This window comes from Sphaerodactylus townsendi, linkage group LG06 (assembly GCF_021028975.2).
Source record: "Sphaerodactylus townsendi isolate TG3544 linkage group LG06, MPM_Stown_v2.3, whole genome shotgun sequence".
NCBI lineage: Eukaryota > Metazoa > Chordata > Lepidosauria > Squamata > Sphaerodactylidae > Sphaerodactylus > Sphaerodactylus townsendi.
Window position 1 is genome coordinate 74,885,143 of NC_059430.1, and position 27,849 is coordinate 74,912,991.

General features: G+C 41.4%; 1 protein-coding gene across 1 annotated transcript in view; it reads right to left on the bottom strand.

Moving 5' to 3' along the window:
- CADPS2 (calcium dependent secretion activator 2) overlaps positions 1 to 27,849 on the bottom strand; it is a gene marked incomplete at its 5' end in the record, with an annotated part of 402,437 nt that overhangs the window by 53,284 nt on the left and 321,304 nt on the right. Inside the window, 5 exon segments of the mRNA XM_048501584.1 lie at positions 2,850 to 2,864; positions 5,392 to 5,539; positions 9,191 to 9,346; positions 17,651 to 17,770; positions 17,900 to 18,041. Of these exon segments, the coding sequence (XP_048357541.1) occupies positions 2,850 to 2,864; positions 5,392 to 5,539; positions 9,191 to 9,346; positions 17,651 to 17,770; positions 17,900 to 18,041 (581 nt within the window).

The following is a 27,849-nucleotide window of genomic DNA, read 5'->3' on the forward strand; positions in this document are numbered from 1 at the left end:
CTCCGACTAAAACATGCACAAAAATAAAAATTCAATCAAGGAAGTAATTCAATCAAGATAGTAATACATTTCTAAGCTATAAAAGGTATAGCAAATAAAGCAGCTGTCATTTTCTTTCCCCCCTTCTGGTCCTCTCCATGAAAACCATCTTTAAATCTGAAAGACTTCCACACTCTATCTTTATGACAATAGAAGAGACCTTCCATTTTGCAGTTTGCAGAAACAAGGGCTTTTCTATTTGATACATCCATTTTAAAATACATTTGTCTGAGACCAAAGAGTCCCCCACATGGCACTTCACCAAAAATGTGACTTGTAAAGACTAACCCTATCTAGATAGTTCAAGGTTACCTGAATACAGCACAAGTAGAAACGCTTAAAGTAAAAGCACCAAAATCAATATAAACATTAACCTACCTTGGCAGGAAGCCCACTGAATAGTTTTCTAAAATTTAGCTTTTTAAAAGGCTATTTGCCTTCTTTTTCAAAGATTCCACACAGATCAACTGAAGAACTCCCAGCTGCCCCTTTGTCTCACAAATGCCCACTGTGCTTACAATAATGAAGCAAACAGTATATACAAGGACATGGATGCAGATACATGTATAATTTCAAAAAGAGCCAACTACTGCTCTTGGTAAAATGGCTGCAACACAACCCACAGTTACACATTCTGAAATCCCACTGAAATCAGAGTAAAAGACACTAAGATAACCATGGGCCATAGTAAATTATCATTTTGGTGGTCAGACAATGGCAGGCAAGAGATGGTATACTTGAATGTAATTCATACGGAAGTATATGCACTTCGGTATCTGCTAATTCTCCCATCAATTTGAGTGCAAACATATACAACAAAAATTACAGTGAGTTAGTTTACCAGTTTGTTGGCAGCTACCCCATTTTATTTGAGGGATCTGCTTATCAGATTAGCCTTTTCCCTTAGTGTATTCCTGCCCCCAAAGCAATCCCTCCCTGGGTGATGGCTGCTTGTGGATGGGTGACTGCTAAAGAGCAGCAACACATTGTTCAGGTGTATTATGTAAAGACTTCTCAGGTGAAGGCTTTTGTTCCTTTGGTCTTGAAGACAGACAATTTATCAATGTAGTCTATGTAGTCTGGGTAGGTTTGGGAGGTAAATGTGAAGCAAAAGTCATGTCTTTACAGTGAAGAAGAGAAAAGCATGAGAGAGCTGGTTCATCAGGGTGACCGGGTGGGAGGGAAGAGACTTATTTTGTCTAAGTACCACCGACAATAGTAGAAGGAGTACAAATGGAGCAGTGGTATAATACAGGGAGGGTCTCTTGCAAAGACAGGATGTAGCAGGAGAGGAAGGGGATTTCCTCAAAGGCATCAGGCTTTAAATGTCTGAAGATACTTAATCTGGAATTATTCCATTTCATTTTCTGTATTTCAAATCTTGGTATCGGTCAGAAATTTGAAATAGCTTTCTATAAAAAAAAGTATTAGCACTATGAACCAAACACAGAGAATGTACTGGTAGCCAATGTAGTGTAAGATTAAGATTAGGAAGAACGGGGTTTAAATGCCTGCTTGGCCATTATACTCACTGTTGACCTTGAGTAGTCACTATTTTTTAGTGCAACCAATCTAAATATGAAATATGTGAGGATGAAATAAAGGAGGAAGAACCCTGAACTCCCTAATACAAGGCTGGATAAATATATGATTGCTCTATGTAATTCTCTTTGAATTTCTGTTTTATTTGACAGAAGATCTTTATAAAGAAATCTGAATGTCAGAATTTAGGTTTTCAGGTTTGAATGTTGAATCTTGAGGGAAACCTTTCTGTTGTAGGCATCAACATTTAGCAAGTGCATGCATAAGAGTATGCAGTCTGGATGAGTTTCTGGGAATGCATAGTTCTTAAATATAATCTCCAAGGCACTAAATCCAAAGTCCTAAAGTACAAAATAGGTTGACTTCAGGTGTAACTTCAGCTCTTTTAGTAGAACCAATATCCTTTTACAAATAAAGAGGGAAATCTCAGGAACCAGTTTAACAAGCTAAAAGGGTTCCTTAGGATGTGATAAATTGTTACATGGATATAATAAACAGTACTTGTGGCTACTGCATCTGAAATGGCAGCCAGCTGCCAAGCAAACCCTTTACTAGTAGTTTGGAAGAAGGTACAGCTTTTCCCTTTCCAGTAGGCCAAGAAGCCAAATTCCCTTTCCAGCATAACTATTACAATTACAAGGACCCTGCCTAATAGGCAAGTGACAGTTCAGGTGGCACCTGTCAAGGGCTATCTACTCAAATATCTGCTCAATATCTGAAACATACCCTAGTTCTGTAAGATCTCCTAAGCAGGTTTTTAATCAGAAGTCATTTCAATTCAGAGGACTTTACTCCTAGGAAAGTGCTCCTAGGAAAGGATTGCCACTGTTATCACCTACTGTAAACGCTGTTTGTACTAGCCCACCCATGAATGTTAGTACATAGTCTTAAGAAGCTTCTATATTCAATTAGATAAAAGAAATGTGACTCATATGGCATAAATGATAGATTTACAGACATGAGAGGGAAAATTGATCACATTACAGGATAAATCATGGATGTGGAATATTCATCAAACCTGTGAAATGGCATTCAATAGCAAGGTATGTAAAATGACCAAATTAGGGGTGTATGTGCTGCTCCTTACTTAAGGTGCTATTTAATCTCCCATTGTATCTGACCTCCTTGACATCTGTCTATATTCAGCTTGCAACTGCACATCTGTCTTTCTGAAAATGCTTATTAAAGTAAAACGCAGCAACACTTTCTTTACAAGTAATAAACATGGAAAAAAACTGAAAACAAATTCTAAAACAAAACGAACTTACCCACTGATTAGCAAACTGGGTCATGTGATGGAAAGTCCCAAAACAACAGACAATGGGGGGAAATGGTGAAAATAATGATTATAAAATTATACACGAAATAGCTGTCTAAACTAACGACTAAATGAAGTTTATTGTTTAAAAATCAACAGGAAGCATAAAACAAAATTCATGAAAAGACTGAAATGTTATAAAAATGATACAGATGTGTAAGAACGACAGTTCTGCACAAACGGATTAGAAAATATAATGTCTTAAAAGTACGGGTCCACAAGTTTTTGGCTGGGGTCAAAATCCTGCTGTTGCCTCTTGTAGCCAGGGACACCAGGCATGTTTTTAATCCTGTTCCACAAAGGCATGTAAAATTAGGCACTTTGCTGAGTAAAGTTTTTTTTTAAATGGGAGAAACTGATGCTGCTTCTTAGTATAGAATGCAGCTCACATCATTTGGAAAGAGAAATTATCTGTCTCTCTACTAACTTTAAAACAATTTATCATTTTTAAGGCAGAATAAGCTTTTTAATGGGATCTTCTAAAATTAAGTTTCTGTTCACCATTGGTGACTGGACATTTGTGGTCCACCTTGGCAGCAACTATTAATAAAACCACTCCCATCAATATTTCTATACAATAGTACCATACAACATTGAATTAGTGGCATAACATTTCAGTGACTATCAGCCTAATCTAGAATTGGGGGGGGGATGTCACACCCCTCTCTGGAGCTGGCACAGCCCTGTGCTGACATGGGTGACCAACCTGCCTGCCCTAATGCAAATGTGTTGATGGAGGGGGACCTTACCGAGGTGGTCAGGCACCCTGCGATTCTGCAGAACCTAGCCTGGAAGCTGCCACCTGTCCCTAGGGCTGCTGGTGCAAAAAGCTGTGCTGGCATGACTGGGGGCATTCCAGGGGTGGAGATGACCTTAGTTGGTTTCTACTGCCTGCTCAGCCCCCATCCACCAGCACAGCAGACGTTGAAGATCCACCACTTTTTTTGTGTGGTGTATCTGCATTATCCCTTATGGAGGATTCTTGGAGGGTTTTTTCCTTTTTTGGGCTTCACGCACCACGGGAAAGCCCTTTGGAGAAGGCGGGGCAGAACCAGAGCAGCGCCATCCTGCCCAACAGCCCAGTCTGGATTGGGAGGATTTTCCAATCCAGAAGGTTCTGAACAGAAGAGAAAGTTTTCGCTGACAATGCAAGCCATTGGAAGGCATGTTACAAACCTGCCAGTAAGTACCAGTTGTTGCTACTTGAATGCTAAAGAGCATTTTAGAATATGAAACAAAAGAAAGATGATCTAATAAAATAAAAGGCAGTTAAAAGAAGGAGACAGCACCTTGTTTAATTCTAGTAATCAAAGCATTCTATGGCATATGAGGTTGCCACAATCCTTAATTTCATGATACATAAAATTGGATGACTGCTGTAAACAAAGCAATAATAGAATAAGTCTACCATCTGCCTCTTCTGATTACTGTGCTGTAATATTTTTTGCTTCCAGGAAACCAGCAGCTTACCTCTTTGCCATCTCATTGCGGTCTGTGCACCAAATACTTGTATATTCACAATAAGTGGAAAAATGTGTTGCCGATCAATGCATAATGCTTCCTACTTGCTTACAGAATTTCACAATCCTCATCTCTGCAATCTTAACCGCTAACTTGTAAGGAAGAACAGTATCATTGTTCCTAGATTGCTGTCTGGGGATGGGCATTTCCTTCAGAGCTCTGTGCTGAAGGAGACTTTTCTGTGCTCAGGGAGACTTCTCACAAACCAACATATTAGCTGTTTGGTGGCAGCTGGGTGATGCATGAGGGTTAAGCAATGTGGCCACATTGCCTTCCTCAAGAGGAAGTTCTTGAGAGAGGTCAGAAATTCTGATGTGGAATGTGTCACTTGCCATGCTGACTTTAAATGGACTGAGGAGATGGCAGAGGACTCACCTGGTTGTCTGGTCCAGGTGGCAGAATATAGAGCCAAAGGGAGGAGGATGGGGTTGCTGTATACCTCCTCTCCTTGTGAGACCACAAGGGTGGTATTTGAGCAAAGGGACATGGCCTGGTAGGCCAATCCCTTACATTTGTTGAAGGGGGGGGGGAGGGCCTGAGAGATATGTGTTATTTCACCAGTGTGATTCATAAATGCATATTGGTACTAAGCTTCCAAGCTTCATTTCTGTGACAGCAGTAAAGTTAAATGGGACAATGGGTTTGAAAAGGCAGGGGGAGACAGAACAGCCAACACTATGCTATATTTGCTAGATGTTTGTTGTTGTTTACACAGCCACAGCAAGAAAGCCATGGTGTAGGGAGAGCAAGGACTTGTAAAAATAACAGGGTGCTCTAGTTCCTGGCCAATGCTTTACTAGTTCTTTGCCCAAAGAAAGAGAAAAGCTGAATGAAAGGAAAAGTTCGAGCACAATTCTCTTTGCCCCTTTCAACCTGTAATAGCCAACTCAGAGTGCTGAATGGAAATTTAGCAAATTTTTTTGCTATTACTGTTTTTCAACATGCATTTTGGCACTGACACTTTCACCTACCTCTTGCCCCCCATCCAGAATACATAGTTTAGCTGTTTGTTTCTTTGCATCAACCAACACATTGAACATTGTGCATACAGAAGAGGGAAGGCGCAAGTCTGTCGATTTGCTTGTCTTTTGCAGCTTGACTTCAAATGCAATTCTTGTTCTATTAATAAAAAATAAATCATAGCATAAAAACTGTCACCATTCTAAATAACTGAAGCGTAAAAGCAAAACCCATATCAAATGTGTCAATTTAAAACCTATTTATTTAAAGCATGTGAAAATCAAGCTAGAAATGTTTAGCAACATGCTGCTCTTAAGCAGCAGAATTATCGTATGCATGTGCTTTAATAAAACTTTCCAAGGAGGTGGCTAGATAATTATCTCAAGGTTAGGTACTAATTTAACTAAATAACTGCATGCCAAAACATCTCACACGCAAAGCACACAATATGATGAATGCTTTCTGGCAGATCAGCTTCCTTAACAGTTTTCTTTTAAGCTGCTAAAAACAGAATCTAAGGTTGTCCACATCTCATATTCAAACACTTCTGACATAAAAAAGTTGTTAGAACTTTAGTAAGGCTGACATGGGTGTTTTTTTTAAGGCAACAAAAGAAAATGAAAAGAAAAGAAGAAAATTATTGTTCCTTCATTTTCACAGCTACGAAGGTATAATTCAAGAGGAGATGATATTAAAAGTTTTGCCTGAAATAACTAAGGATCAGTATGGTTTTATTCATTTAGAGGATGTATATATTACCTATCCAGAAAGTGTGAGAAAATATAAATGTTTTGGTCTGATGCCTGAAAGCAGGGATCCCCAAGCTTTTTGAGCCTGTGGGAACCTTTTGAATGCTGACACAGCATGGTCTGTGCAGCAGGCACAGAATGGCCACCACAGGAGATGAAACCAGCCACAGAATGATTGCCATAGCTTTACTACATTCACTTAGTGAAGATTCTTTTGATATGATGGCAGCAACATTTTAAAAAATCAAATCTCCAGTACCCATTAAAACCCTTGCTGAGCAAAGGTTGCAGGCATTAAAAAACAACAACAAACAATTCATGAGCACCAGAATAGGTGTCAGTGGGTTGCATGGCACCTAAAGGCACCATGTTGGGAACCCCTACCTTAAAGAAAATTAAGCAGGTGTTAAGTGAGCCTCACTCGGGAAGGTAAGATATAATTCTACAGGCCTATCTGTAGTTACCACTTGCCTTACCCCTGCAGGAAGATGCACAGAGAGCAGTGCTTGATGTAAGTTAGAAGGCTGGACAGTACAGAAGTAGGTAGAACTTCAAAATCCCTGGCCCAAGCTATTTAGGTCCTTAATAGTAACATCCAGCAGTCTGGAAACAGTCAGGCAGTCAGAACAGATCTTTCAACACAAGGGTGAAATGATCCCTGTAACCAGCTGGCAATAACAGCCTGCCTGCAAAATTTGGGTGAGTTGAAGCACATGAGGTGATTTTTAATGACTCCATGGTACGGCAAAGTATATGTGCAGGGAACTTAGTGATACAATAGCCAGCAGAAAATTACCTGGTCTGAATGGCAAGTGCTTTCCCATGACTTAACCTATCTTACGTAGAAATGATTGTGGCCTTCATGTGATTACTAGAATTAGTGCTGCCGCTTAGTGTGAGAATCCTAACCAACTCGCACGTGTACACTATGAAACTACTACATTGTAGATCTACCTAAAGGGCCACCTTGCCTGTTTGCTTATTCATGTAAGCCTTGATCCAGCCCTCTCTCAGAAGGTCATAATAATTCAAAAATAGAGAAACAAACTCTTCAAAACACTGAAAATGGAAATAAATTAGAAGGCTGGTTGAAGTCACTCCTACGAAGCATCACTTAAAGTGAGGTAGTCAAGAACTTTGATCAAAGTAGACCATATCTGAGCTGGAGACTCTTAAGGTTGCAGGCTGATAAGTCATAGGCCGATTATGAATGGTGAGGTTCCCGTGACTTCAAAGAGAACTGGCCAGGGAGTCGTTGTTCTGGAGCATGTTCAACATTATTACCCACTGCCTTGTTTGCAGTGGGGCTAGCATTACCCATCAGCTGGCTTTTTGTTTGTGTCCACAGGGGGTGATGTTTCACAGGTTCTCTATTGTGCATGTATGCTTTGATTTTTATATAATCTTTAATTTTGATCTTTAATCTTATCCATAGATTGATATATTGACAAAAAAGGTGAACTATTAAAGGACAGTCTTGAATATGGCATCTGTATACTTTGCCTAAGCACTGATTGCTTTTTTGGGTGGGAAGTAATGGTGGCATGCAAACTGCAAAACCAAAAAAGGACAATATGAACTGCTAAGCTCCCCAGGTTCACAATCATCCATCTCCTGATGTGCTGTAAACCCAGTGTCAAGACCAATGGACTCTTCCTTGTATGGTCTGCAATCACTGATTGCGTGTGTATAAAACTACGAAGCTGGAGACGTCCCAGTTTGTTGATCAAATGCAGGGGCAAATCAGGTGTTTGGACTGCTTGACCAGTCTTATTATTTTAATTTTTTTTAGTGTTAGCATTGATTTATTGATCTATTGATAGGATTATTAAATTTTTTAAAATCTAAAGATATGCAGGAGCGGGGAGGCCATGGGCAACAGAAATGATAGGGCAGAACAAGAAGCAGGAAGTACTCGGCAACAGGGAGGAGGGCAAGGGGGAAGCATGAAAAGCAGTATGAGGGAATGGAGGGGTAAGACTAGGTAGGCTGGCTGAAGATGGAGGAAAGAGGTCCTCGGCAAAACTGTGCCCACTGACAAATCTGTCCCGCTGTGGCAGCAAAACAATTAAGTGGATTGTCTTGCCGCAGAGAGAGTGGAAAGTGAAAGTGGGGTTAGAGGAAATACGTCTGTACAAGAAATCTTGCTGTGGTGGACATGTGTCTCCACCACGCAGCAAACACCTTGTGCATAATCAGCCATACTATTAGCCAGTATTTTGATGAGAATCTATCCTGTTTCCCCAGACATCTTGAAACAGTTATGTTTGTGCTGTTGTGATGTGGCACAGGAAAATGAGAAAGGGATACAAGTGGGCTAGACAGTGAAGGCTCATCCTGGTGATCAGCCTGTATTATAGAACACTTTTCTTGCAGGAGGATAGGAAAGCGAAAAAGAAACACAGGTTGTAAAGAGGATAATATGAAACTGGGGCATACCATTGAAGGAAGACATTTCTACTTCTACTTGTTTAAGGTTTTGCTTTCCACAGAGGGAAAACAAACAGACCACGCTACACTATCAGGATGATGGACATACCTCTAAGTATTCTGTTTTATGTATATTGCATGAAACATTTTAACTCTGAGTTTTTAAAATGAAACTTTTACTGTTTTTGCATTCTGTTGTAAGCTTCCTTGGGATTATGGAAGGAAGGGGAACGTCCATAACTATTTAAAGACCTTTCTTGATTATCAACTCAAAAATGAGGTGTATAAACTGGCAGATTTGTGAAGACCATTGCTGAATATTTCCTGTAGAGGCTACCTCCACAAATAAAGCCACTTCTTTGTACCTACCTACCTTTCTGCTTGCAACAACCTAGGTTCACACTGGTGCTGACCCAGAAGGCTATTCTGTGTGACAACTGTTACAAATGATCCCCTCATCAACTGGAGTAATTTCAAGGAAACTCCATATGGTGGAAGTTATAAGTATAGAAACAAAAACATAAAAATATCATCATTACTGTAAACCCTCTCCATGAAATAAGACAAAAGACAGCACCAGTACCACTTTCTGAATGTTGATTTCCATGTATTTAATAAAATGCAGGTTTACCTTTTCACACAGGCTTCAATCATATCGCTGGCCATGAGTTTCAGCCTCTGTTCTAAATGGTGGGCAAATTCTGGTTCCGGCCAATGAAGATCAAATACAAACATCTGTAGTGCATCAAGTTTCCAGAACAGATCTTCTGATGTTGCTGATCCATTGCTGTGAAATCATTTTAAAATTGCTAGTAATATTCAAATTAATAATCAAATAAATACATGAAACAGAGCTCCCATCCCCTTACACCAATCCCACCTCCCAGTAGTTCAAGTCTAGAGTCACAATCATCTTGTGTTGGCTATTGAATTGTCCTGCCTTACAGTTTTTTTTTAAACTACCAAACATGGTTTAGTGGCAAGATCTCAACATCTTCTGCAAGGGAGCATCATTTTGGGTCTTTACTGAGTTTGCATTATTCTGGTTCTAGACCTTGCCCACTGGTTGCCCTCATCTAAGCCTTAGAGAAATGACACCCGTTCTCAGAGAAAAGGAATTTTACTTTATTTCATTTAGTTCCTTGAAGGCTGTACATATCTCTTCTTCTATCCACCTATATTTCTTTTGTTAAACATGTCAACATCAACATCTCTCTTCCTACCCCACCACACCTGCACCTCTTGCAACTTGGCTCTTTTACCATCATTTTCAATTGGACTCAATGCTACTGGCTTTGAAATAAAATGTATCTTAGAAACATCTTATGAGGCAAGTTAGGCAGACAGAGAGAGACTTGTCCAAGGATACTCCATGGGCTTCGTGGCATAATGGGGATTTTAACCTAGGTCTCCCTTTTCCAGTGCTTTTCTTGTTTTACAAAAAAAAGTGCAAGATAAGATTTCACTGATTTCCACTAATTCCCTTCTGAAGATTGGAAGCCCCCCACTTCAAGGTGACGATACTCAGACTGAACAGCACCACAGGAAAATGCCCTGTCCCATCCTAGTCCAGCATTCTGATTCTCTCAGATTCCTGTATTGTTTGGATAAGCTCTTTCAGTCTAAGTCACACCACTGAGTGACTTGAAACTGGAGGTATATGCAGTTTCCATTAACTGCAAAGGCTGTTCCATGTAAATAAGTTAGCACTGGGAGTTGCAACCATCATGAAAATGTCTCCATTTCAAGAATCTACTTGTTGAAAATTCCATGATTGTTCAAATGACCCCAAAGAAAAAGTGTAGGATTAGGGTTGGCCTTGAGAATTTCATGGATATCTTTCACAAATGTCACAGCAGTCTTTTTGGATCAGGGCAATGGTCCATTCAGACCAATATATCATTCTGCCCAGTGGCCAACCAGATGGTCTGCAAGCAGGAACCAGGGGCCAAAGCCCTCCCTGCTTATTGCTCTACCCAGCAGAGGGTTACTGTCTCTGAATAAGCCAATATCTCTTTCTTTTTTTTCCCCTGGGGAGCTGACGCGGGTAGCAGATCTGCTGTTCTGAAGGAATTCAGCTTTGCCTCCATTTTGTGGAATATTGGTATATTTGTAAATAAAGGGAAAAAATTACAAAAACACCATAACTCTCGTGTTCCTACAAGGGGAACCAATCCAGGTAAAGAGCTATCCCTGGAACTTCTCACCCTTCAGAAAAATGGAACGTGTGTAACAGCTTCTTGGAACATTTAAGAACTACTACAATGAACGCTTCTATTTATATGATACAAAGTCAATATTCCCATTGGTTCTTTCAGGTGAGAGAAAAAAAGAACAAACTCAGCAGAACACAAAAAAGGAAAGCTATGGCAACACAAAGTAGCATGCTCCTAATAGTACAGTTGAGCAAAAAATTGCTTTTAAATGGCTGGAGCCAGCAGTAATTTCCTCTGGCAGAGGGGACTTCCATCAGTGGAATGAGACTTTCTTGCCTGCTGCAACCCCAAATGTTTCTCCAAATGCTATTCCTGGGCGACAGGGGTCACCCAGGAATACCATTAAGAGTTGGAGATCTACAGGAGAAAAGGGAGAATCTGTGAAATTTCCCCACTTTTATTAATGGAAAACTGTTGCTGCATTCCATCCCTTACCTTTAGATGTGAATAAGTTTCTCTGTTATGTGGGTTTTAACATGACAATACTATAATTGCTTGTGGAAACTATGCATAATTTTTGATGTTGATCCAGCTCTTTAAAAATTAAACAAATCATAAATGTGACTTGAACTTTTAGATATATTTTAATTCCTCCCCATTCCCTCAAAAGCTTGACCAATCATAATGCAAGAACCATGACTGCAGAACCTGAAAATAGGCAATTTATCCTGACCTCTGCCAAGGATCTCTGGGTGGAAAACATAGTTCTCCCTTGTATTGTCAAAAGCTTTCACAGCCAGATTCAACTGGTTGTTGTGGGTTTTCCAGGCTGTGTGGCTGTGGTCTGGTAGATCTTGTTTATTTATTTATTATTAGTTTTATATCCTGCCCTCCCCCTGAGGGCTCAGGGCGGTTCACAACAAGATTAAAACATACAGTAAAACATAATTTAAATATTAATTACATAAAAGAACCCATTTAAAATGTGGATGGCGTCTGGCTACCCCCCTCCCCCCCCCCTTGTGCCCATGGGAGGCCAGATGACATGGTAGATGTTTTTAACCAGGCTGGCCAAATGCCTGGCGGAACAGGTCCATCTTGCAGGCCCTGCGGAAACTCTGTAAGTCCCGCAGGGCCCTGATCTCCCTAGGGAGCCTGTTCCACCAGGTAGGGGCCAGGGCTGAAAAGGCCCTGTCCCCCGTCAAGGCCAGCCTGATCATTTTTGGGCCAGGGATCACGAGTAGGTCCTCCTCCAAGGAGCGGAGGGGCCTACCGGGGCAATATGGGGAGAGGCGGTCCCTCAGGTATGTAGGTCCGAGACTGTGAACGGCTTTGAAGGTCAAAACCGACACTTTAAACATAATCCGGAACTCAATCGGCAGCCAGTGCAGATGGTATAGGATCGGTGTAATTCGATCCCTGCTCGAACTGCCAGTAAGCAGCCTGGCTGCTGCATTCTGGATGAGTTTTAATTTCCGGATCATGGCCAAAGGCAAGCCCGCGTAGAGCGAGTTACAGTAGTCTAACCTGGAGGTGACAGTTGCATGGATCACCGTTGCTAGATCAGAACGGGAAAGGTTGTTCCTAACGTTTCGCCTGCATCTGTGGCTGGCATCTGTTTATGTGATACACAGTCAATATTCCCATTGATGGTAAGATGCCAGCCACAGATGCAGGCAAAACGTTAGGAACAAGATCTACCAAACCACGGCCACACAGCCTGGAAAACCCATAACAACCAATGGCCCTTCCTTCATTTAACACAGTGGTTTTCAACCTGGGGGTCGGGACAACTTAAAACTCTCTGCATCAGTGTTCTCCATCTGTAAAATGGATAAATGTTAGAGTTGGGGGTCACCACAACATGAGGAACTGTATTAAAGGGTCGTGGCATTAGGAAGGTTGAGAACCACTGATTTAACATATATGGCAACATAGGCTGAGAAAGTAAAACTGACCCAAAGTCACTTAGAGAGTTTCATAGATGAGTAGGGACTTGAGCCTAGTTTCTCCTCCAGTCCTAGGCGTTTTCTCCACGGCCAATATATCCTGGGATAAGGAGGTGAAACATCCCAGTTCAGCCATGATTTCCACATGGCTTCCTGGTCTAACTTGGGCCCGCTCTGCAAGATTTCCCTTATCCCGCACCTTTCAAAAAAATGATAAAATTGGGGGTTCTTTTTTTTTTTTAATGCACTGCTTCCGCTCCCATGTAAACACCACAGGAGATGGACTGGTTTATTTTTCCCACCTCGCTGGCTGCAGCCAATCAGCATGGCGAAAAAACCCCTCCCTCCACTAGGGTGGGTGGGCCATGTTCAGATGCTGGGGCCCCTCTCCCTTCCTTGAATGTCACCCCTCACTCCCTCCCATACGCAGTTCTCCACTGGGGAACATGTTCTGCAGTGAAGGACCACCTCAGCCAGAGACAAAGATGGGCGTAAACAGAGGCAAGGCTTAAGTTGTTATTTTGCACTCCTCAGGAGTTTGCACTTTTTAACGTGATTCAACCCCCACTGAATTTTAGTTTGCACTCCACCTAAAACCTTATATGAATATGTTCCTGAAAACTCAGAGTAAGTCAACACTTTACTAGCTGTTTAGCTGAAGAGAACAATGAAGGGAGATAAATGAGTATTTTTCAAAGAGAACCCCTATCTTGGCTAATTAACTGCTCTTACCTTCTTCACCAACACATTGTTCCAAACCCTCCTGCTTCCAACCTGTTTTCCTTAGGCAACTCTGAACATAATTCGCTATGCTTTTCATGTCTAGCCAAGATGTCCTCAGAGTTAACCTCTCAAGAGACTAATCAAACAGAACACAGAATACTACACAAGGCATTTTGCTCTCTTAATACCTCCTCAGCTTTAATGCACAATGCCCCAAATGTACCATTAAAGAGAAGGACCAGCAAAAACAAATGAAAACAAAGTAATAATGTTCCTGTGACTGTAATGATAGATAACAGCACATGTGTACAGTTTCTAATCACACCAAGAAATGCCAACATGGAAGAAATACTACATCACTGGAATAAAGCCACAAATGTGATTGTGATAGAGTGAGAAATTTCATTTGGAGTAAGACAAGTGCTATACATTAAAGTATGCTTACCCCTTTGTTGATTACTGCCGGACTAAAACCTATACTTAATTTTTTCATACAACTGAGAAGTTGTTAAACATCCACAAATTCTAGGGTTTGAAGACTCAGCATGGTTTAATATTTCTAAGTCACAAACACAATGATGTTGAAATTGTATTGTTGAAGGCTTTCATGGCCGGAATCACTTGGGTGCTGTGCGGTTTCCGGGCTGTATGGCCGTGTTCTAGCAGCATTCTCTCCTGATGTTTCGCCTGCATCTGTGGCTGGCATCTTCAGAGGATCCTCTGAAGATGCCAGCCACAGATGCAGGCGAAACGTCAGGAGAGAATGCTGCTAGAACACGGCCATACAGCCCAGAAACCACACAGAACCCAAGATGTTGAAATTAACTGTTATTTTTTCACATCAGCAAGAAATTTGCTTTTTAATTTTTCCAATTATTGCTTATTTGCTATTCTAATTGTTAGAGGTTTACCATAACTGACATTATAGTTAATGCAAATGCAAAGTGCTCAGAGTTAATTTTACTATTAATTTGTGGGTGGAGCCATAGTGACGTTAGCAGATATTTTTTCAGACAGAAGATGAAAGGTCCAATCCCAAATTCAAACAAGTCTGGTAGCCAACAAAAAAAGAGGTGCAAAAAGCTACAGCAAATTGAAGTAGACAATTCTGGCCTAGATGAGCCAACTGTCTCATGTAACATAAGAATAATCAAACCTATTGAGACTTTAGTTTTGAAACACATAGCTTTCATCTGATTAGAGAGGAAATATCTACGTACAACCTCCTGTTTAGAAAATTTTAAATCTCTTTTTTTAACATAAATGAGGTTATATAGTATTCACTTTTTTAATAAAAAGGATATATTTGTTAAATAGGCAGTTGCAGACATACACGATATTTGCAGTTCTGAAGATCAGCTACCAATTTAATGCATATCACTTTATGTGACAGGAAAACAATCAAGTACATCAAATGAGACTGTATTCATTCCCTAGTAACACTGAAAGATCTCAATAATCTCACCTGTAAGTTTGGTGTTTCATATGAACCACTTGATACATATTCAACTGATAGGAGCCAAATTCTTCCTTTGAGTAAAGGGTGTGTGTGTGTGGGTGGGTGGGTGTGGGTGTGGAAACTGCCTATGGAAATGGTCACATTCAACCCATAACAATACTTTGATTTTACTGCCTCAGCAGTAAATGATGTGAATAGTCCTTGCTAAGAAAAGCTTCTATCACAGATTCAGCTAATACATATTCTGCCTTCAAGCACACAGAAAGTCAGTAAGCACATACTGTGCATGGTTATGGAACTAGATGCTTCACAGAAAACATCAGTATTATTAACGTTTCTAGACAGATTACAAAAGCAGGCTTCTATGTAAAGTACCTTATAGTAATTTAAATTGCATGTGATCAGAGAATGGGTTCTTGTGGCCAGATCATGCTTACTGAGGAATGACCCTAGGTGGTATATCAGTGAAAGTTGATAGGTGCTGCATCAAAAATATTAGTCAGGGTGGCCAAGACTCTTTTAGTTAGAAACCCAGGTCTGAATCCAATTGAAATAGGTCTAAATAATTTGTCCAAGATCACTTGAAGTTGTTTTGCCACTACTTCCTTGAGTGCCTTAAAAGAATGGTGCCTAAAAAGAATGGTGATTGCTGGTTGGAATTATTTAGGCCATTCAGCCCCAGAATATCTTCTTCAGGAAGGATCTCATGGCTGCTTTTTCAAAACAATAAAAACTACTCCCTCCAACAGTGGTGTTTAAAAGTTTCCAGACTTACCTGGCCAACATGAATCAGCTAGATGATATCAGCCATAAGAGTCAAGTTTAGATATGGTAGATCATACACTGTTAAGCAGATTTTCTACTTTATTAGGCCTTACTAATTAAAAATCTTCTACTATGTTTCAATAGCATCCTTACTGAACTGGATTAACAATGGCATCAAAGTATATATCTGTGACACTGGTGTATTTTCTGGGTCTCCATACACAAGGGTACAAGCCCCCTCACAATTCGAAATATCTCCACCAGATGGCACTGTGCATATGAATGAGAGGAAGTGAGAGCTCATTGTGGTGCTCCTACCACCAGAGAGTAGGCATGATAACATGCTCTCATGTGCATTTGGCTGAAATTACTTTGCACTGTCCTTTACTTGTGCTCTAACAGTATACCCATCCATTTCTTTGCGCCAAGCTCCTTGATGAGAATGAAAAGAATGCTCCGCAGACATCATATCTACTACTCAGCTTAAAGTCTACTCAGCTTAAATTCTAGGGGTTTGACAGGAGCATCAAATGTGCTGAGTAGAAAATTCCCAAGAGACAGCAGGAAGTCCTTTGGATCCCTCAGCCCCACCACCCAGAACTGTGGAGGTTTCCAATGTCCAGTCTAAACTTCACCAGGTAATGGTTCATCACAAGGGCAGAGTGAAAATTTCCCTCATTACTAAGTACTTTATTCAAAAAAAGAAAAAGAAAATCAAGCCTACATTTGGGCTGGAAAATTTGGGACAGCCCCATGATTGTTATGACAGTCAAGAAGTCTGAAGCCATAAAGTCATAAATCACTACACAAGCATTAATAATTTTGTGGAATAAGCACAAATGGTAATTGAACAAGACATCAACAGTGTTTGTAACTAATGCAAAACACTGGCTAAGCTTTATGAATAAAAGATGAACCATAATGCTTTAAATACGTTTTCTTAGAATTTTAATAGTAGCCCTGTTAAAAGGCCTTAAAATTGTCCTCTGCTACACCATGTAACACATAATTGCGTTGTTCATTGAAAGTATGAAAAGCTATTCTGATTTCCCCCTTTTAACAAAAAGAGAGGAGCAACTTCAGATAGCCACAATTTAATTAAGCAGGAGTTGAACTCTATTAATGCTAGAAATATCCTATTGAAAGGAATATTTTCAAAAACAAAGAATATTATAATCTTATGAACAATACAGTGGGCTGGGGATGATATTTTCAAAATCTTTTGGCATGTGCAGTGGATTAGCTACAACATGCCAAAACACACAGAGAGATCAAAGTTTTTAAAAAACTGACCCTACAGTAAATCCTGAAATGGGCGGAGGGCCATATAAGGAAGGGCGAAAGTAATCGGTAAAACAGTAATCAATTTCAGGCCCCTCCCCCCCGCGGTATACATACATTAATTTCTTCCCACACTTACCTACATTCCTTTTCTTTTTGTAGTACTTTTTGAGGCTGAAAAAAGCGGCCTAGTTACAGTTCAGGGGGAAAACTGCCTGAGGAACTACAGTTCCCAGGAGACCTTGGGGCTCACAAGGTCTCCTGGGAAGTATAGTTCGTCAGGCAGCTTTCTTCTTGAACTGTAACTAGGCCGCGTTTTTCAGCCTCAAAAAGTACTACAAAAAGAAAAGGAATGTGGGTAAGTGTGGGAAGGGGGGTGGTGTGTGTGTGTGTGTGTGCCGCGGGGGGAGGCAGGGGGCGGAAAAAACACTGCGCACTGGGCACAGTTTGGCCCAGCTACGCCTCTGAGTACAACAAACTGATATACTGCTTATTAACTAAATAAGATCAATAATGTAATTAAGGGTGATGATTGCTTTGCCTGGTTAATTTTAAGTAATATCCTGCTGAGGTTTTACGCCCCCAAAAGCACAACCCAAAGACATTCCATGCTTGGCTTTCAACCAAAAAGCTATAATTTCCACCCAAATGATTACAAATACCATGCAGTCCAAATACAGCTGTACATGACACCAGAAAGGCCGTGCAGAGCTGACACACACACACTCAATGTATAAAGATCAGTCAAGAATACACACGTGGAGTCATATAAAGAAGCCATCCAGGTTGGTGCAGAAAAACTAGGTATCTGTGGAAGATTAAGAGGCAAACTTGGAACTTTTGGAAGAGCTACATTGGGAAGACTGTTGGTGATGGTCCTGTGAAGAAACAAACAATGCAGGAATACAATAAAAAATATAAAAAGGACAGCTGAGAAGTACTGTAAACCAGACTGGGACTCAAGATACTACAGGCGCATTTGATTTAGGCCTTCCAGAAACACTTACTTGACTGGCTGCCATGACTCTTGTTCAAGACCTCTGTGAAGGGACTGGGCAATGGATGATTCCATGAGATCAACGTAGCGGATGACCAAGGGAACAAAAATCTCTTGCAAGTGCTTGTGAAATTTTCCATTGCACAAAAGTGCTTGAAAAATAAAACACATAAAAATAGTTCTCAATTACTTCTGTAGTTTTTGTCACAAGAGTCTGAAAAGAAACTTAAATTATTCCCTGAAAAGTGATTTTCCACATGCAGGGGTTGAAGAACACTGATTAAATTCAGTAATTGTGCCCTTTCAGAATAATTCCACACACCATCAATACTTGCTCAACAACACTTGCTTGTAATTTTGCCTTGAGTTCACTACTACATCAGCCTAATGCTATGTTTTCTGAATGTGGTTTGCCTACAATCCTTGATACCTCTGTCAAAACAGACCTCAACATGAGACCTTTGGTGCAGCAAATATCAACACTGATCTAACAGCGGTTTTAGAACTTACTAGGTTTCATGCAGGGCTGCCCCTCATGAATGTATTTAGGATCAGGTAGCCAAACACATGATTAAAACAGTTACAGAAAATGGCTTAACCTCCATGTTTTCGAATTGCTAAGCACCTACTCAAGTTCATTTGATCTAGATCAGGGGTAGGGAACCTTTAACACTCAAAGAGCCATTTGGACCCGTTTTCCACGGGAAAAGAAAACACTTGGAGCCACAAATTATTTTTGACATTTAAAAGATAACACAGTATATACTGGTTTTTTTTTTTTACCTTTTACTCGTTCATTCTGAGAAGCTAATACGGATGCGTTCGCCTCTGCCACTCGCAGGGCAGGCAAGGATGGGGCCAGCGGCTCGGCCTCGCTGGCCACTGGGAAAGCGCCCGCCTCGCTCAAATGGGGTGGGCGAGAGGGGAAGCCCGCAGCGCGGCCAAGCCAGCCGCAGGCAGTTGGTGTGCCCACCCTGCTGCCTGCAGGGCAGGCAAGGATGGGGCCGGCGGCTCGGCTCGTGGAGCCGCAGTGCAAGGGCAGAAGAGCCGCATGCGGCTCTCGAGCCGCAGGTTCCCTACCCCTGATCTAGATGGTATTGAAAGTCTGGATGGTATCTGGATGGTATTCTTGCAAGCAAGCCAGTACAATGTGAGCTAGACAATGCTACTGTTAGATGGATTTGTAACTGGTTAACTGACCAAACCCAAAGGGTGCTAACCAATGGCTCATTTTCATCCTGGAAAGAAGTAACTAATTGCGTGCCTCAGGATTCTGTCCTGGGCCCAGTGCTATTCAATATTTTTATCAGTGACTTGGATGATGGAATAGAGGGCATGCTAATCAAATTTGCAGATGACATCAAATCTGGAGAGTAGCTAATACCCCAGAGGACAGGGTCAGAATTCAAAATGACCTAGAGAACTGGGTCAAAACTAACAACATGAATTTCAACAGAGATAAATGTAAGATTCTATTAGGCAGAAAAAATGAAATGCACAGACATATGATTGGTGACACCTGGCTTGACAACAGTACCTGTGAAAGGCATCTTAGTAGACCATAAACTGAACATGAGTCAGCAGTGTGATGCAGCAGTCAAGAAAGTAAATGAAATTTTGGGCTGTATCAGCAAGACTATAGTGTCTAGTTTGAGAGATGTCATAGTACCCTTCTATTCTGCATTGGTCAGACCTTACTGGGAATTCGGTGTCCAGTTCTGGGCACCAGAATTCAAAAAGGATATTGGCAAGCTGGAACAAGCCCAAGGAAGGGTGACTAAAATGGTAAAAGCTCTGGATTCCATGCCCTATGAGGAGCAGCTTAGGGAGCTATGTATGTTTAGTCTGGAGAAGAGAAGGTTAAGGGGTGACATGGTAGCCATGTTTAAATATTTGAAGGGATGCTATGTCGAAGAGGGAGCAAACTTGTTTTCTGCTGCCTCAGAAACTAGGAAATGGAGTAATGGATTCAAGATGCAGGAAAAGAGATTCCACCTAAACATTAGGAAGAACTTCCTGACAGTAAGGGCTGTTCAACAGCAGAATACACTGCCTCGGAGTGTGGTGGAGTCTCCTTCTTTGGAGATTTTTAAACAGGCTGAATGGCCATTGGTCAAGAGAGTGTATTCCTGCACTGTAGGGGATTGGACTGGATGACCCTTGTGGTCTCTTCCAACTCTATGATTCTATGAAAGAAGTGTCAACAGAAAATAGATATTTTCACATTTTTCTTATTCCTGCAGTCCCCTCTGATCCCCTAGAAAGATAAATAGTAGGGCTGGATGGTCAGTCTTTCAGACAAGCTATCCAGATTAGGGGATAGTAACAAGGAGGAGAAATTCACCTTCTTCCCTCTTGCATCCGTACGGCTTTCCATTCACTGGTGAATCACTGGATACAAGACATTAACTTGAAAGCTTCAAGCCACGATCTTAAGCTCAGTAATTTTTGCTCAAAACCCATGGACTGTAGTCTGTATAAGTATAAGCATGCTGAACTAGGCATAAGCCTGCAGGTATAAAATTTACCCTGATTTTTACTTTTATTAAGACCATACAGAAAACCATAGTATAAAACACAAAATAGATACACCCAACATTAGAAGTGAAGTAAATAAAAATGTTAATTGCCGTAGCACCTGGTAATTCTACTAATGTCTCCTTTTCATTTTCAATTTTTTTTCATAGGAAATCAAAAGCCTAGTTGTCTTGACATGAGCAACTGCTACATTACTAGAAGGGACTGGAAATGAAACCACAGAAAAAGACATACTTTATTCAGAAGTCCTCACAGAGATACTTCCTTATTGTACGCCCTTTATTTTTCAACAATTTTTCAACAATTATAACTTTGTGCTTTCAAGGAGCCAACAAAAAAGATATCTATAGGAACAAGGCATTGATTGGTGGGACCTTCCAAACAACCATGATAAAAACAGAAATGTTGAAACATCTGCCAGTTACTCATGGAACACTTACCTTGGGCCCAGGGATGTAGGTATAGATTTTTTATGAGGGGAGTTTTGAGGGGTGGGGCCACCCCCACCCCTGGGGGGCAGGGCCACACCTCCCCAAGCCCCGCCCTGGCACCAGTACTTATAAAAGCAGCTCTCCGAGGCCAGGGATGGCAGACTTCCCTGCCCTGCCCCTCCCCCAATGGGTGGGCTCCCAGCCGGCAGTCCCTTCTGCCCTCTCCTCTGGGGAGAGGTGTAGCTAGGGAAAATGGAGCCCAATGCAAAATCTGAGTTTTGCGTCCCCCCCCATAGGCGGCCGCTGTGATGCTGGAATCCACCCCCAAACAGCATCACTTTCAACGGTGTTTAAACTAGGGAGCCCAGATTATTCTTTTATACCCACCTTAAAGGGAGAATCTGGGGTTCCCAGTTAAAACAACATTGGAAGTGATGCTGTTTTGGGGTGGATTATCCCCCACCCTGAAGCAGCATCACTTTCAATGTTTACACTGGGGACTTCAGATTCTACCTTTAAATCCATGCCGAAGGGGGTGGATTTAAAAGGAGAATCTAGGGAAATTTGGGGGTGCCTGCTGTCAGAGGTGCAATTGTTAAGCCAGCAGCACCAAACTTTCAGGGTATCTTTAGGAGACTCTCCTGATGATACCACCCAGGTTTGGAGAAGTTTGGTTCATGGGGGCCAAAGGTATGGACCCTCAAATGTGTAGCCCCCAACTCCTATTACCTTCCATTGGAAACAATGGGGGATGGGGCACCCACTTTGGGAGTCCACACCTTTAAACCCCCTGAACCAAACCTCACCAAACCTGGGTGGTATCATCAGGAGAGTCTCCCATCAAATCCCTGAAATTTTGGTGCTGCTAGCTTAAAGACTACACCCCCTGCAGGCCAAAAATAAAAAAACATTTAAAAATACAAAAAACCCCACAAACGAGGGGCGGAGCTTCGGACATGTAATGGGTTTTTTTTAACCTGAGGAACCCCCCCCCCCCTTTACCTAAGACCTTGCTTGGACCTTTTAGTTGTGTGGTGGAACTGAAGTGTGGTCTCCTCACGTTTTTCGGTTTACATATGGGGAGGCAGCCCAGTCCTTCCTGCAGCCAGTCTCAACAATCCTGTTTTCTAGTTCTCTTAACACCACCTCTCTTAAATGTACAGATCTAATAACACTCAGTTACTATATCAATATTATAGCGCTGATATTCTCTTCCCATACTTCCCCTCCACAGTTACACATACACTCTCTCTCCCCCACCCGTTCTCTCACTGGGAGAGAGACTTGTTTTTTAAAAAGAGACCTGTCTGAATTTTTTTTAAAAGCACTCCTGGTCATCAGGGAAGGCTGAAGCAGAGTGGGGGAGGTGGGCTGGAGCCAGAAACAGACCCTGCTTGTGCCATTCCTTGCAAAAGCCAACTCTGTTACATAGATACATTGATATATTGATATGAGTGTTTACAGAAGAAGGAAAGAGCCAGCATCATTGAAGGAGGGGGCAAAGGGGAAGGCATGGAGGACAGCGCGAAGAATGGGAAGGGTGGAGCTGGGCAGGCAGGCTGTGGGTGGAGGGAAGAGGTCTGGGAGAGAGCTGTGCTTACTGGCAAATCTTTCTGCCCTGGCAGTGAAGCAAAATTAAATTCGTGCTAGAAGGGGTCTTGCTTGTCATGGGGAGACTAGAACGTGAAAGGGGGCTGGAGGAAAAATGTCTACAAGAAATCTTGCTGCGACAGACATTTGCCTCCATCACACAGCAGATGCCTTGTGCATAATCGGCCACCATCTATATACTTACTTCACCTACAACTTCTATTGGTGTTCGTTACAATTCACACATTCTAGGGATTAACAGTGTCTACTGCTGAAACCTTAACTTTGCACTGAAAGTTTAAATATATTCTTTTGAAGTGATCAAATTAATCAGAAAATTAATGCAACTTGAAATAAGGGAATGGTTGATTCATGACCATTACCCACAAGAAGTACTGAATAAAAAGCAGAAAGGGGTTGGCTCAGTATTGCAACCAAAGGGGCAGTGGTGTGATTCAAATAATTTAACTGGTGGTTTACAAGCACCATTTTAACAACCGGTTCTGCTGAAGTCATGCAAACCTGCTGAATCCCACCACTGCAAAAGGGGCATCCCGGCATCTCTGACAGTCAGTCAATAAAACTGACTCTGCAGTCTTGCAGATCTTGGGGTGCAACTGAAGGACCACTCACAATTTCACTAGTATTCCTTGAACTGCTGCTACTGCAAGCAACTGTTCGAGGTTTCCTGGATAGTGCCCATGCCGGGGTGGGAGAGGAGGAAGGTAAAATACAAAAGCGAAACAAACCAAACCAAAAATCCACAATATTCAGCACTAAAATTCAACAACATATTGGGAGTATTACCCCATGTTCTCATGATCTATTGTTATCACAGAGGTCTATGGCCCAGTATTTTACAAACTTAACAACCCCTTTCAGTATTGATCCTTCATGCAAGCCAGATTGAATATCTTTCCATCTGCAATAGTTATTGGCAGATATTTGAATATTCCTCAAGGAGAAAGATTTCGCTGTTGCCAGCTTAGAGAACCTGAAATTATTGTACATATCCTATTGCACTGTCCACTGCATACTTAGCTGCGTTCTCAATTGATTTATCCCCTTCTGCATGCCCCAACACGATAGGATTACTGAAGTATTAAATTTCTTTTATCTGATTATAATTCTGAGCTTACTGCAAAAGTAGCAGAATTTTAGCAATTGTATCTTCAAAAAGAGTTTTATAGCATAAGTGTGATGTTAATTAATTAATCTTATGGTGATAAAATTATTTTATCCTTTTTTGTTTTGAATGCCAAAACAAATTATTTTATCCTTTTTCGTTTTGATTGTGTATGTGAGATTATTACAGTGCAATCCTATGCAGAGTTTTCCCTGCCTAAATCTATCACTTTCAATAGACTGGAGTAATTGTGTGTAACATTGCATGGTTAGTAACCCATGCTTGCTCATGACTCCTAAAATCAATTGTTCACTTTATGCTTCCTTAGCATTAACATGCAAGCATTAACTTCTTACATAAAGTATATATGAAAGAAGCAGTGGGTTGCTGTTGTAAAGGAACAGCACAGAAAAACACAGCCATTATAAACTGACAATTTTGCACTTGGGCTCATTAACGCCATAACAACAACAAAAAAAGCCTCCCAAAGCACCTGCTCTCCAGACATCCTGGCTGTTGTTCTTATACATGTCTTTTAAATGCCAGCAACTGTCCTTCCTGCTACAACATGGTACTCTACACCTTCACCTCTGCATCCTCTCATTTTCCACCTCTCCCTGAACCCAGCCACTTCATTAAAATATTATTGGCTCCCCAGTTCCTCTGGACCTTGATCCCAGACCTGAAGGGGCCAGAGCTCAGGAAATGTATGCAGCTCACAGATTGGCTGCTCACTCTGCTATGTCTCCCACCTGTTTCTGATTTTTCTGACAGATTTTTGTGCGCTTAAATATGTTATTTCTAGCCACTGTAAAAACAGATTGCGGAATATTTAAACAATGAGCACAATATATAACTTCTCCTTGCCAATATAAAAATCTTCAATTGGATGAAGTCAATCAAGAGCAGAATGAGTTTATGGACGAATTTCACCCCCTTCATTTAAAAGGTGGGGGACTATTCAGAACAAGTGGATGTGGTGCAGGGGGGGAACATCTCATTAATGAATGTGCACTTGCTCTATTTATATGAGAATCTGCGTAGGATGAGCGGGATATGATTTCTCTTCAAGTTACAGTCCACTGTGCCATAACCCACTGTAAGCCTAGCCACCTGAAAAGTATACTGCTATGGTTTGGATGATACTCTTACGATAAAATTAAACTACCGTGCTGTATTTTTCATTACTGACCTGGAATCAAGCAGGAAGGTTATCTAGTTCCTATGGTTTGGATATACCAGTAATATACAATGGTATCCATTTTTGAAGAACTTTCCAGCTCCAACCAGCAAAGTGTTTCACAGGTGCAGGCTGTTGTTCAGTTACTCTATATTTTCCACCATTGTTTCCCCAGACTAGCATTTAATTAGGAAGATTTATTTCAGATGAGAATATTCTGGATGGAAGGGGATACTTGCTCATTCCAGTTGGGAGGGGTCTTTTTGCTTCAAGTCTGGATGGTTCAGCCAGAGAGATAACATTGCTATGTCTCACTATCTAAAGGCTTCAAGAACAACTATGCTATATAGGAATTCTGTGACTAGGCAGAAAGACAGTCTTTATTGTTTTGGTGCATCCTCTATATGCCAAGCTGTAATTCTATTTTTAACAACTTTCTAATTTTTCCAATAAAGCTCTATTTGCTTCTACTGGTGTAAGTTACTGGCCAAACCTAGAAGTGCTCAGATATGTTATTGAGTGTGGGACGGCTTATGTTACCACAGGAATTGTCTCTTTCTCCTGTAGTAGCCATTTTGGTGCAGCATTCACCATCCTCTCTCAAAATTCTCAAAGTGCTTGCAGGCTCAAAAAGGCTGAGCATCATCAATTTGGAAAATTTGGCTCACCAGCTATTACATTGCACTAGATTTGCCAAAATTAGATCTAAGTATGTCAATTTACATCCTCTCTTCCAACCTGAGTTAACAGATTTGATTAGATTATCTCTCCTGTTGAATAACTCTGATTCTGTTTTTTTGTGAAGAGGTTGCAAGCTTTGTTATGGAAATAATTCAGAGTCAGTAACAATATGTATTTATCTGAGGTTACCTTTTTTTGCCTTCAAGGCCTTGTTGTTTGCTGTGTTTTTTTGTTGTTGTTCTGTTTATGCCAATAAAGGCTTTGCTTTGAATTTGGAAAATTTATAGCATGATCCATCCACTTAGCATGTGACCAGAGACATAGGTATAGATTTTTTATGGGGGGGTTCGGGGGGCCACACCCCCACCCACCCCTAGGACATGGCCATGCCTTCCCAAGCCCCGCCCCTGGCCTAGTGCTTATAAAAGCAGCTCTCCGAGGTCGGGGATGGCAGACTCCCCTGCCCTCCCCTCTGGGCAGAGGCATAGAGGGAAAATGGAGCCTGGTGCAAAATCTGAGTTTTGTGCCCCCCCCCTCCCCGCAGCGCCTTTCATATTCTTTGATTCATGTCTGGGTGCTGCATTTGGTGGTCCCTATGTAGACTTGTCCACAGTTACATGGCACGTGGTAGACTCCTGCAGAAGTTAGAGGATCCCTCTTATCCTTTGCTGAATGTAGCATTTGTTGAATTTTTTTAGTAGGTCTGCAGATTGTTTGGAAGTTATGTTTCTTCATCAGTTTCCCTATACGGTCAGTGATTCCCTCTAGGTGGCTGTTTATCTTTATTTCTGTGGCTTGTTCTTGGTCTTGCAGCTCTTCTGATATCTGTAGTACAGTAACCATTAGCCTGTATAGCCCAGTTTAGGTGATTCAATTTGTGTTGAAGAAGATGGAGTTCACAGATTCTTTTTGCATGATCTACCAAAGTTTTTATTGTGCTCCTTTTTTGTCCTGTGTGACGATTGGTGTTTTTATGTAGATATCTATCAAGTGTGTGTTAGTTTTCTGTAGGCTGTGTGGCCCAATTGTTGGTTTGGTTTGCGGATGACTAAGACATCTAGAGATGGTAATTTTCCCTAGTTTTCTTTTTCCATAGTAAATTGGATATTCGGGTGGATATTGTTAATATGATCCAGAAACTTGTTTAGTTCTTCTTCTCCATTGCTCCAAATTGTGAACATGTCATCCACATAATGGAACCATATAGTGGGCTTTTTTGGTGCTGTTTCCAGGACTTGTTTCTCAAAGCGTTCCATGTAAAAATATGCTATTACAGGCTACCCCATCTCTCTGTTCATAGAATTCATTATCCCATTGAAAGTGGCTTGTAGTGAGGCAATGTTGAAACAGGGCTGTAATGTCTTTAGGGAAAATCCGGTTGATGAGTGTGATGGTGTTTGCTATGGGGACCTTGGTGAATAGGGAAACCTCATCAAAGCTGATCAGTTTGTCATTGGAGCTGAGTTTAAGATTGTCAATTTTTTCTCTGAAGTGGGCTGAGTCCTTAATGTAGTGTGTGGTAAGTCCAATATGGCTTTGTAATCGTGCAGCCAGAAATTTTGCCAAATCGTATATAGGGGATCCAATTGCACTCACAATGAGCCTGAGTGGACTGGAGTCCTTGTGGATTTTTCAGAGTCTATAATGAAAGTCTTTGACAATACCAAAATTACTATTTTTAAAATTATAAGGAAGGCCATCATATGATGCTCAAGGATTTTTCATTGGCGTTTATGTAGATTTGTGTTAACCCCATCAGAACTGCCCAAAACTCATAAAGTCTTGGGCTCTCTCACGTTTAAGCTAATCAGTTCATTTACAACAGCATTTGAAGGACGACACACGGGTTACAGGTCCGGCGTGGGAGAGGGGTCCAGAGTCCCTCCTCACTGGAGCGCCTTCTCCCTCCACCTTTTATTATGAGTTTATCAGGGAAAAGACAATGGGACCAGCGGGGGGGTGGGTGGGGGTGGGTGGGTGGGTGGGTTACAGGCAAGTATTGCCTTACCGTGGTCAGCAAAGGCATGTACCAGCAGGAGTCAGAGAGTCTGCAAGTCAGCAGTTTCTGTCCAATACACATGAGCCAGGAGGAGAGGGTAGGCACGTGAACGACCCTTGAACTTGGCATGTCAAGCTGAGAGGAGACTCCGGCCGGGAGTGTGCTCACCGAGTAGGGCTCCTCTCGGCGTCCATGTTTCCCTACAAGCATTGTCCATGCTTAGGAACAGAACTTTGCATTGTCCCAAGGAACTGCACATTATCATGGACACAGGATCAATTTTTCCTGCAAGTAAACCCCAAAATCCATAGTTCTTTGCACTTGGAATTCCTCCTTGTGCCTGATGTCATTCTCTACTAGAATCACTGACTGTTTCTCTCACTGTCCTTGAACTTCTCCACTTCTGGAACAGTAA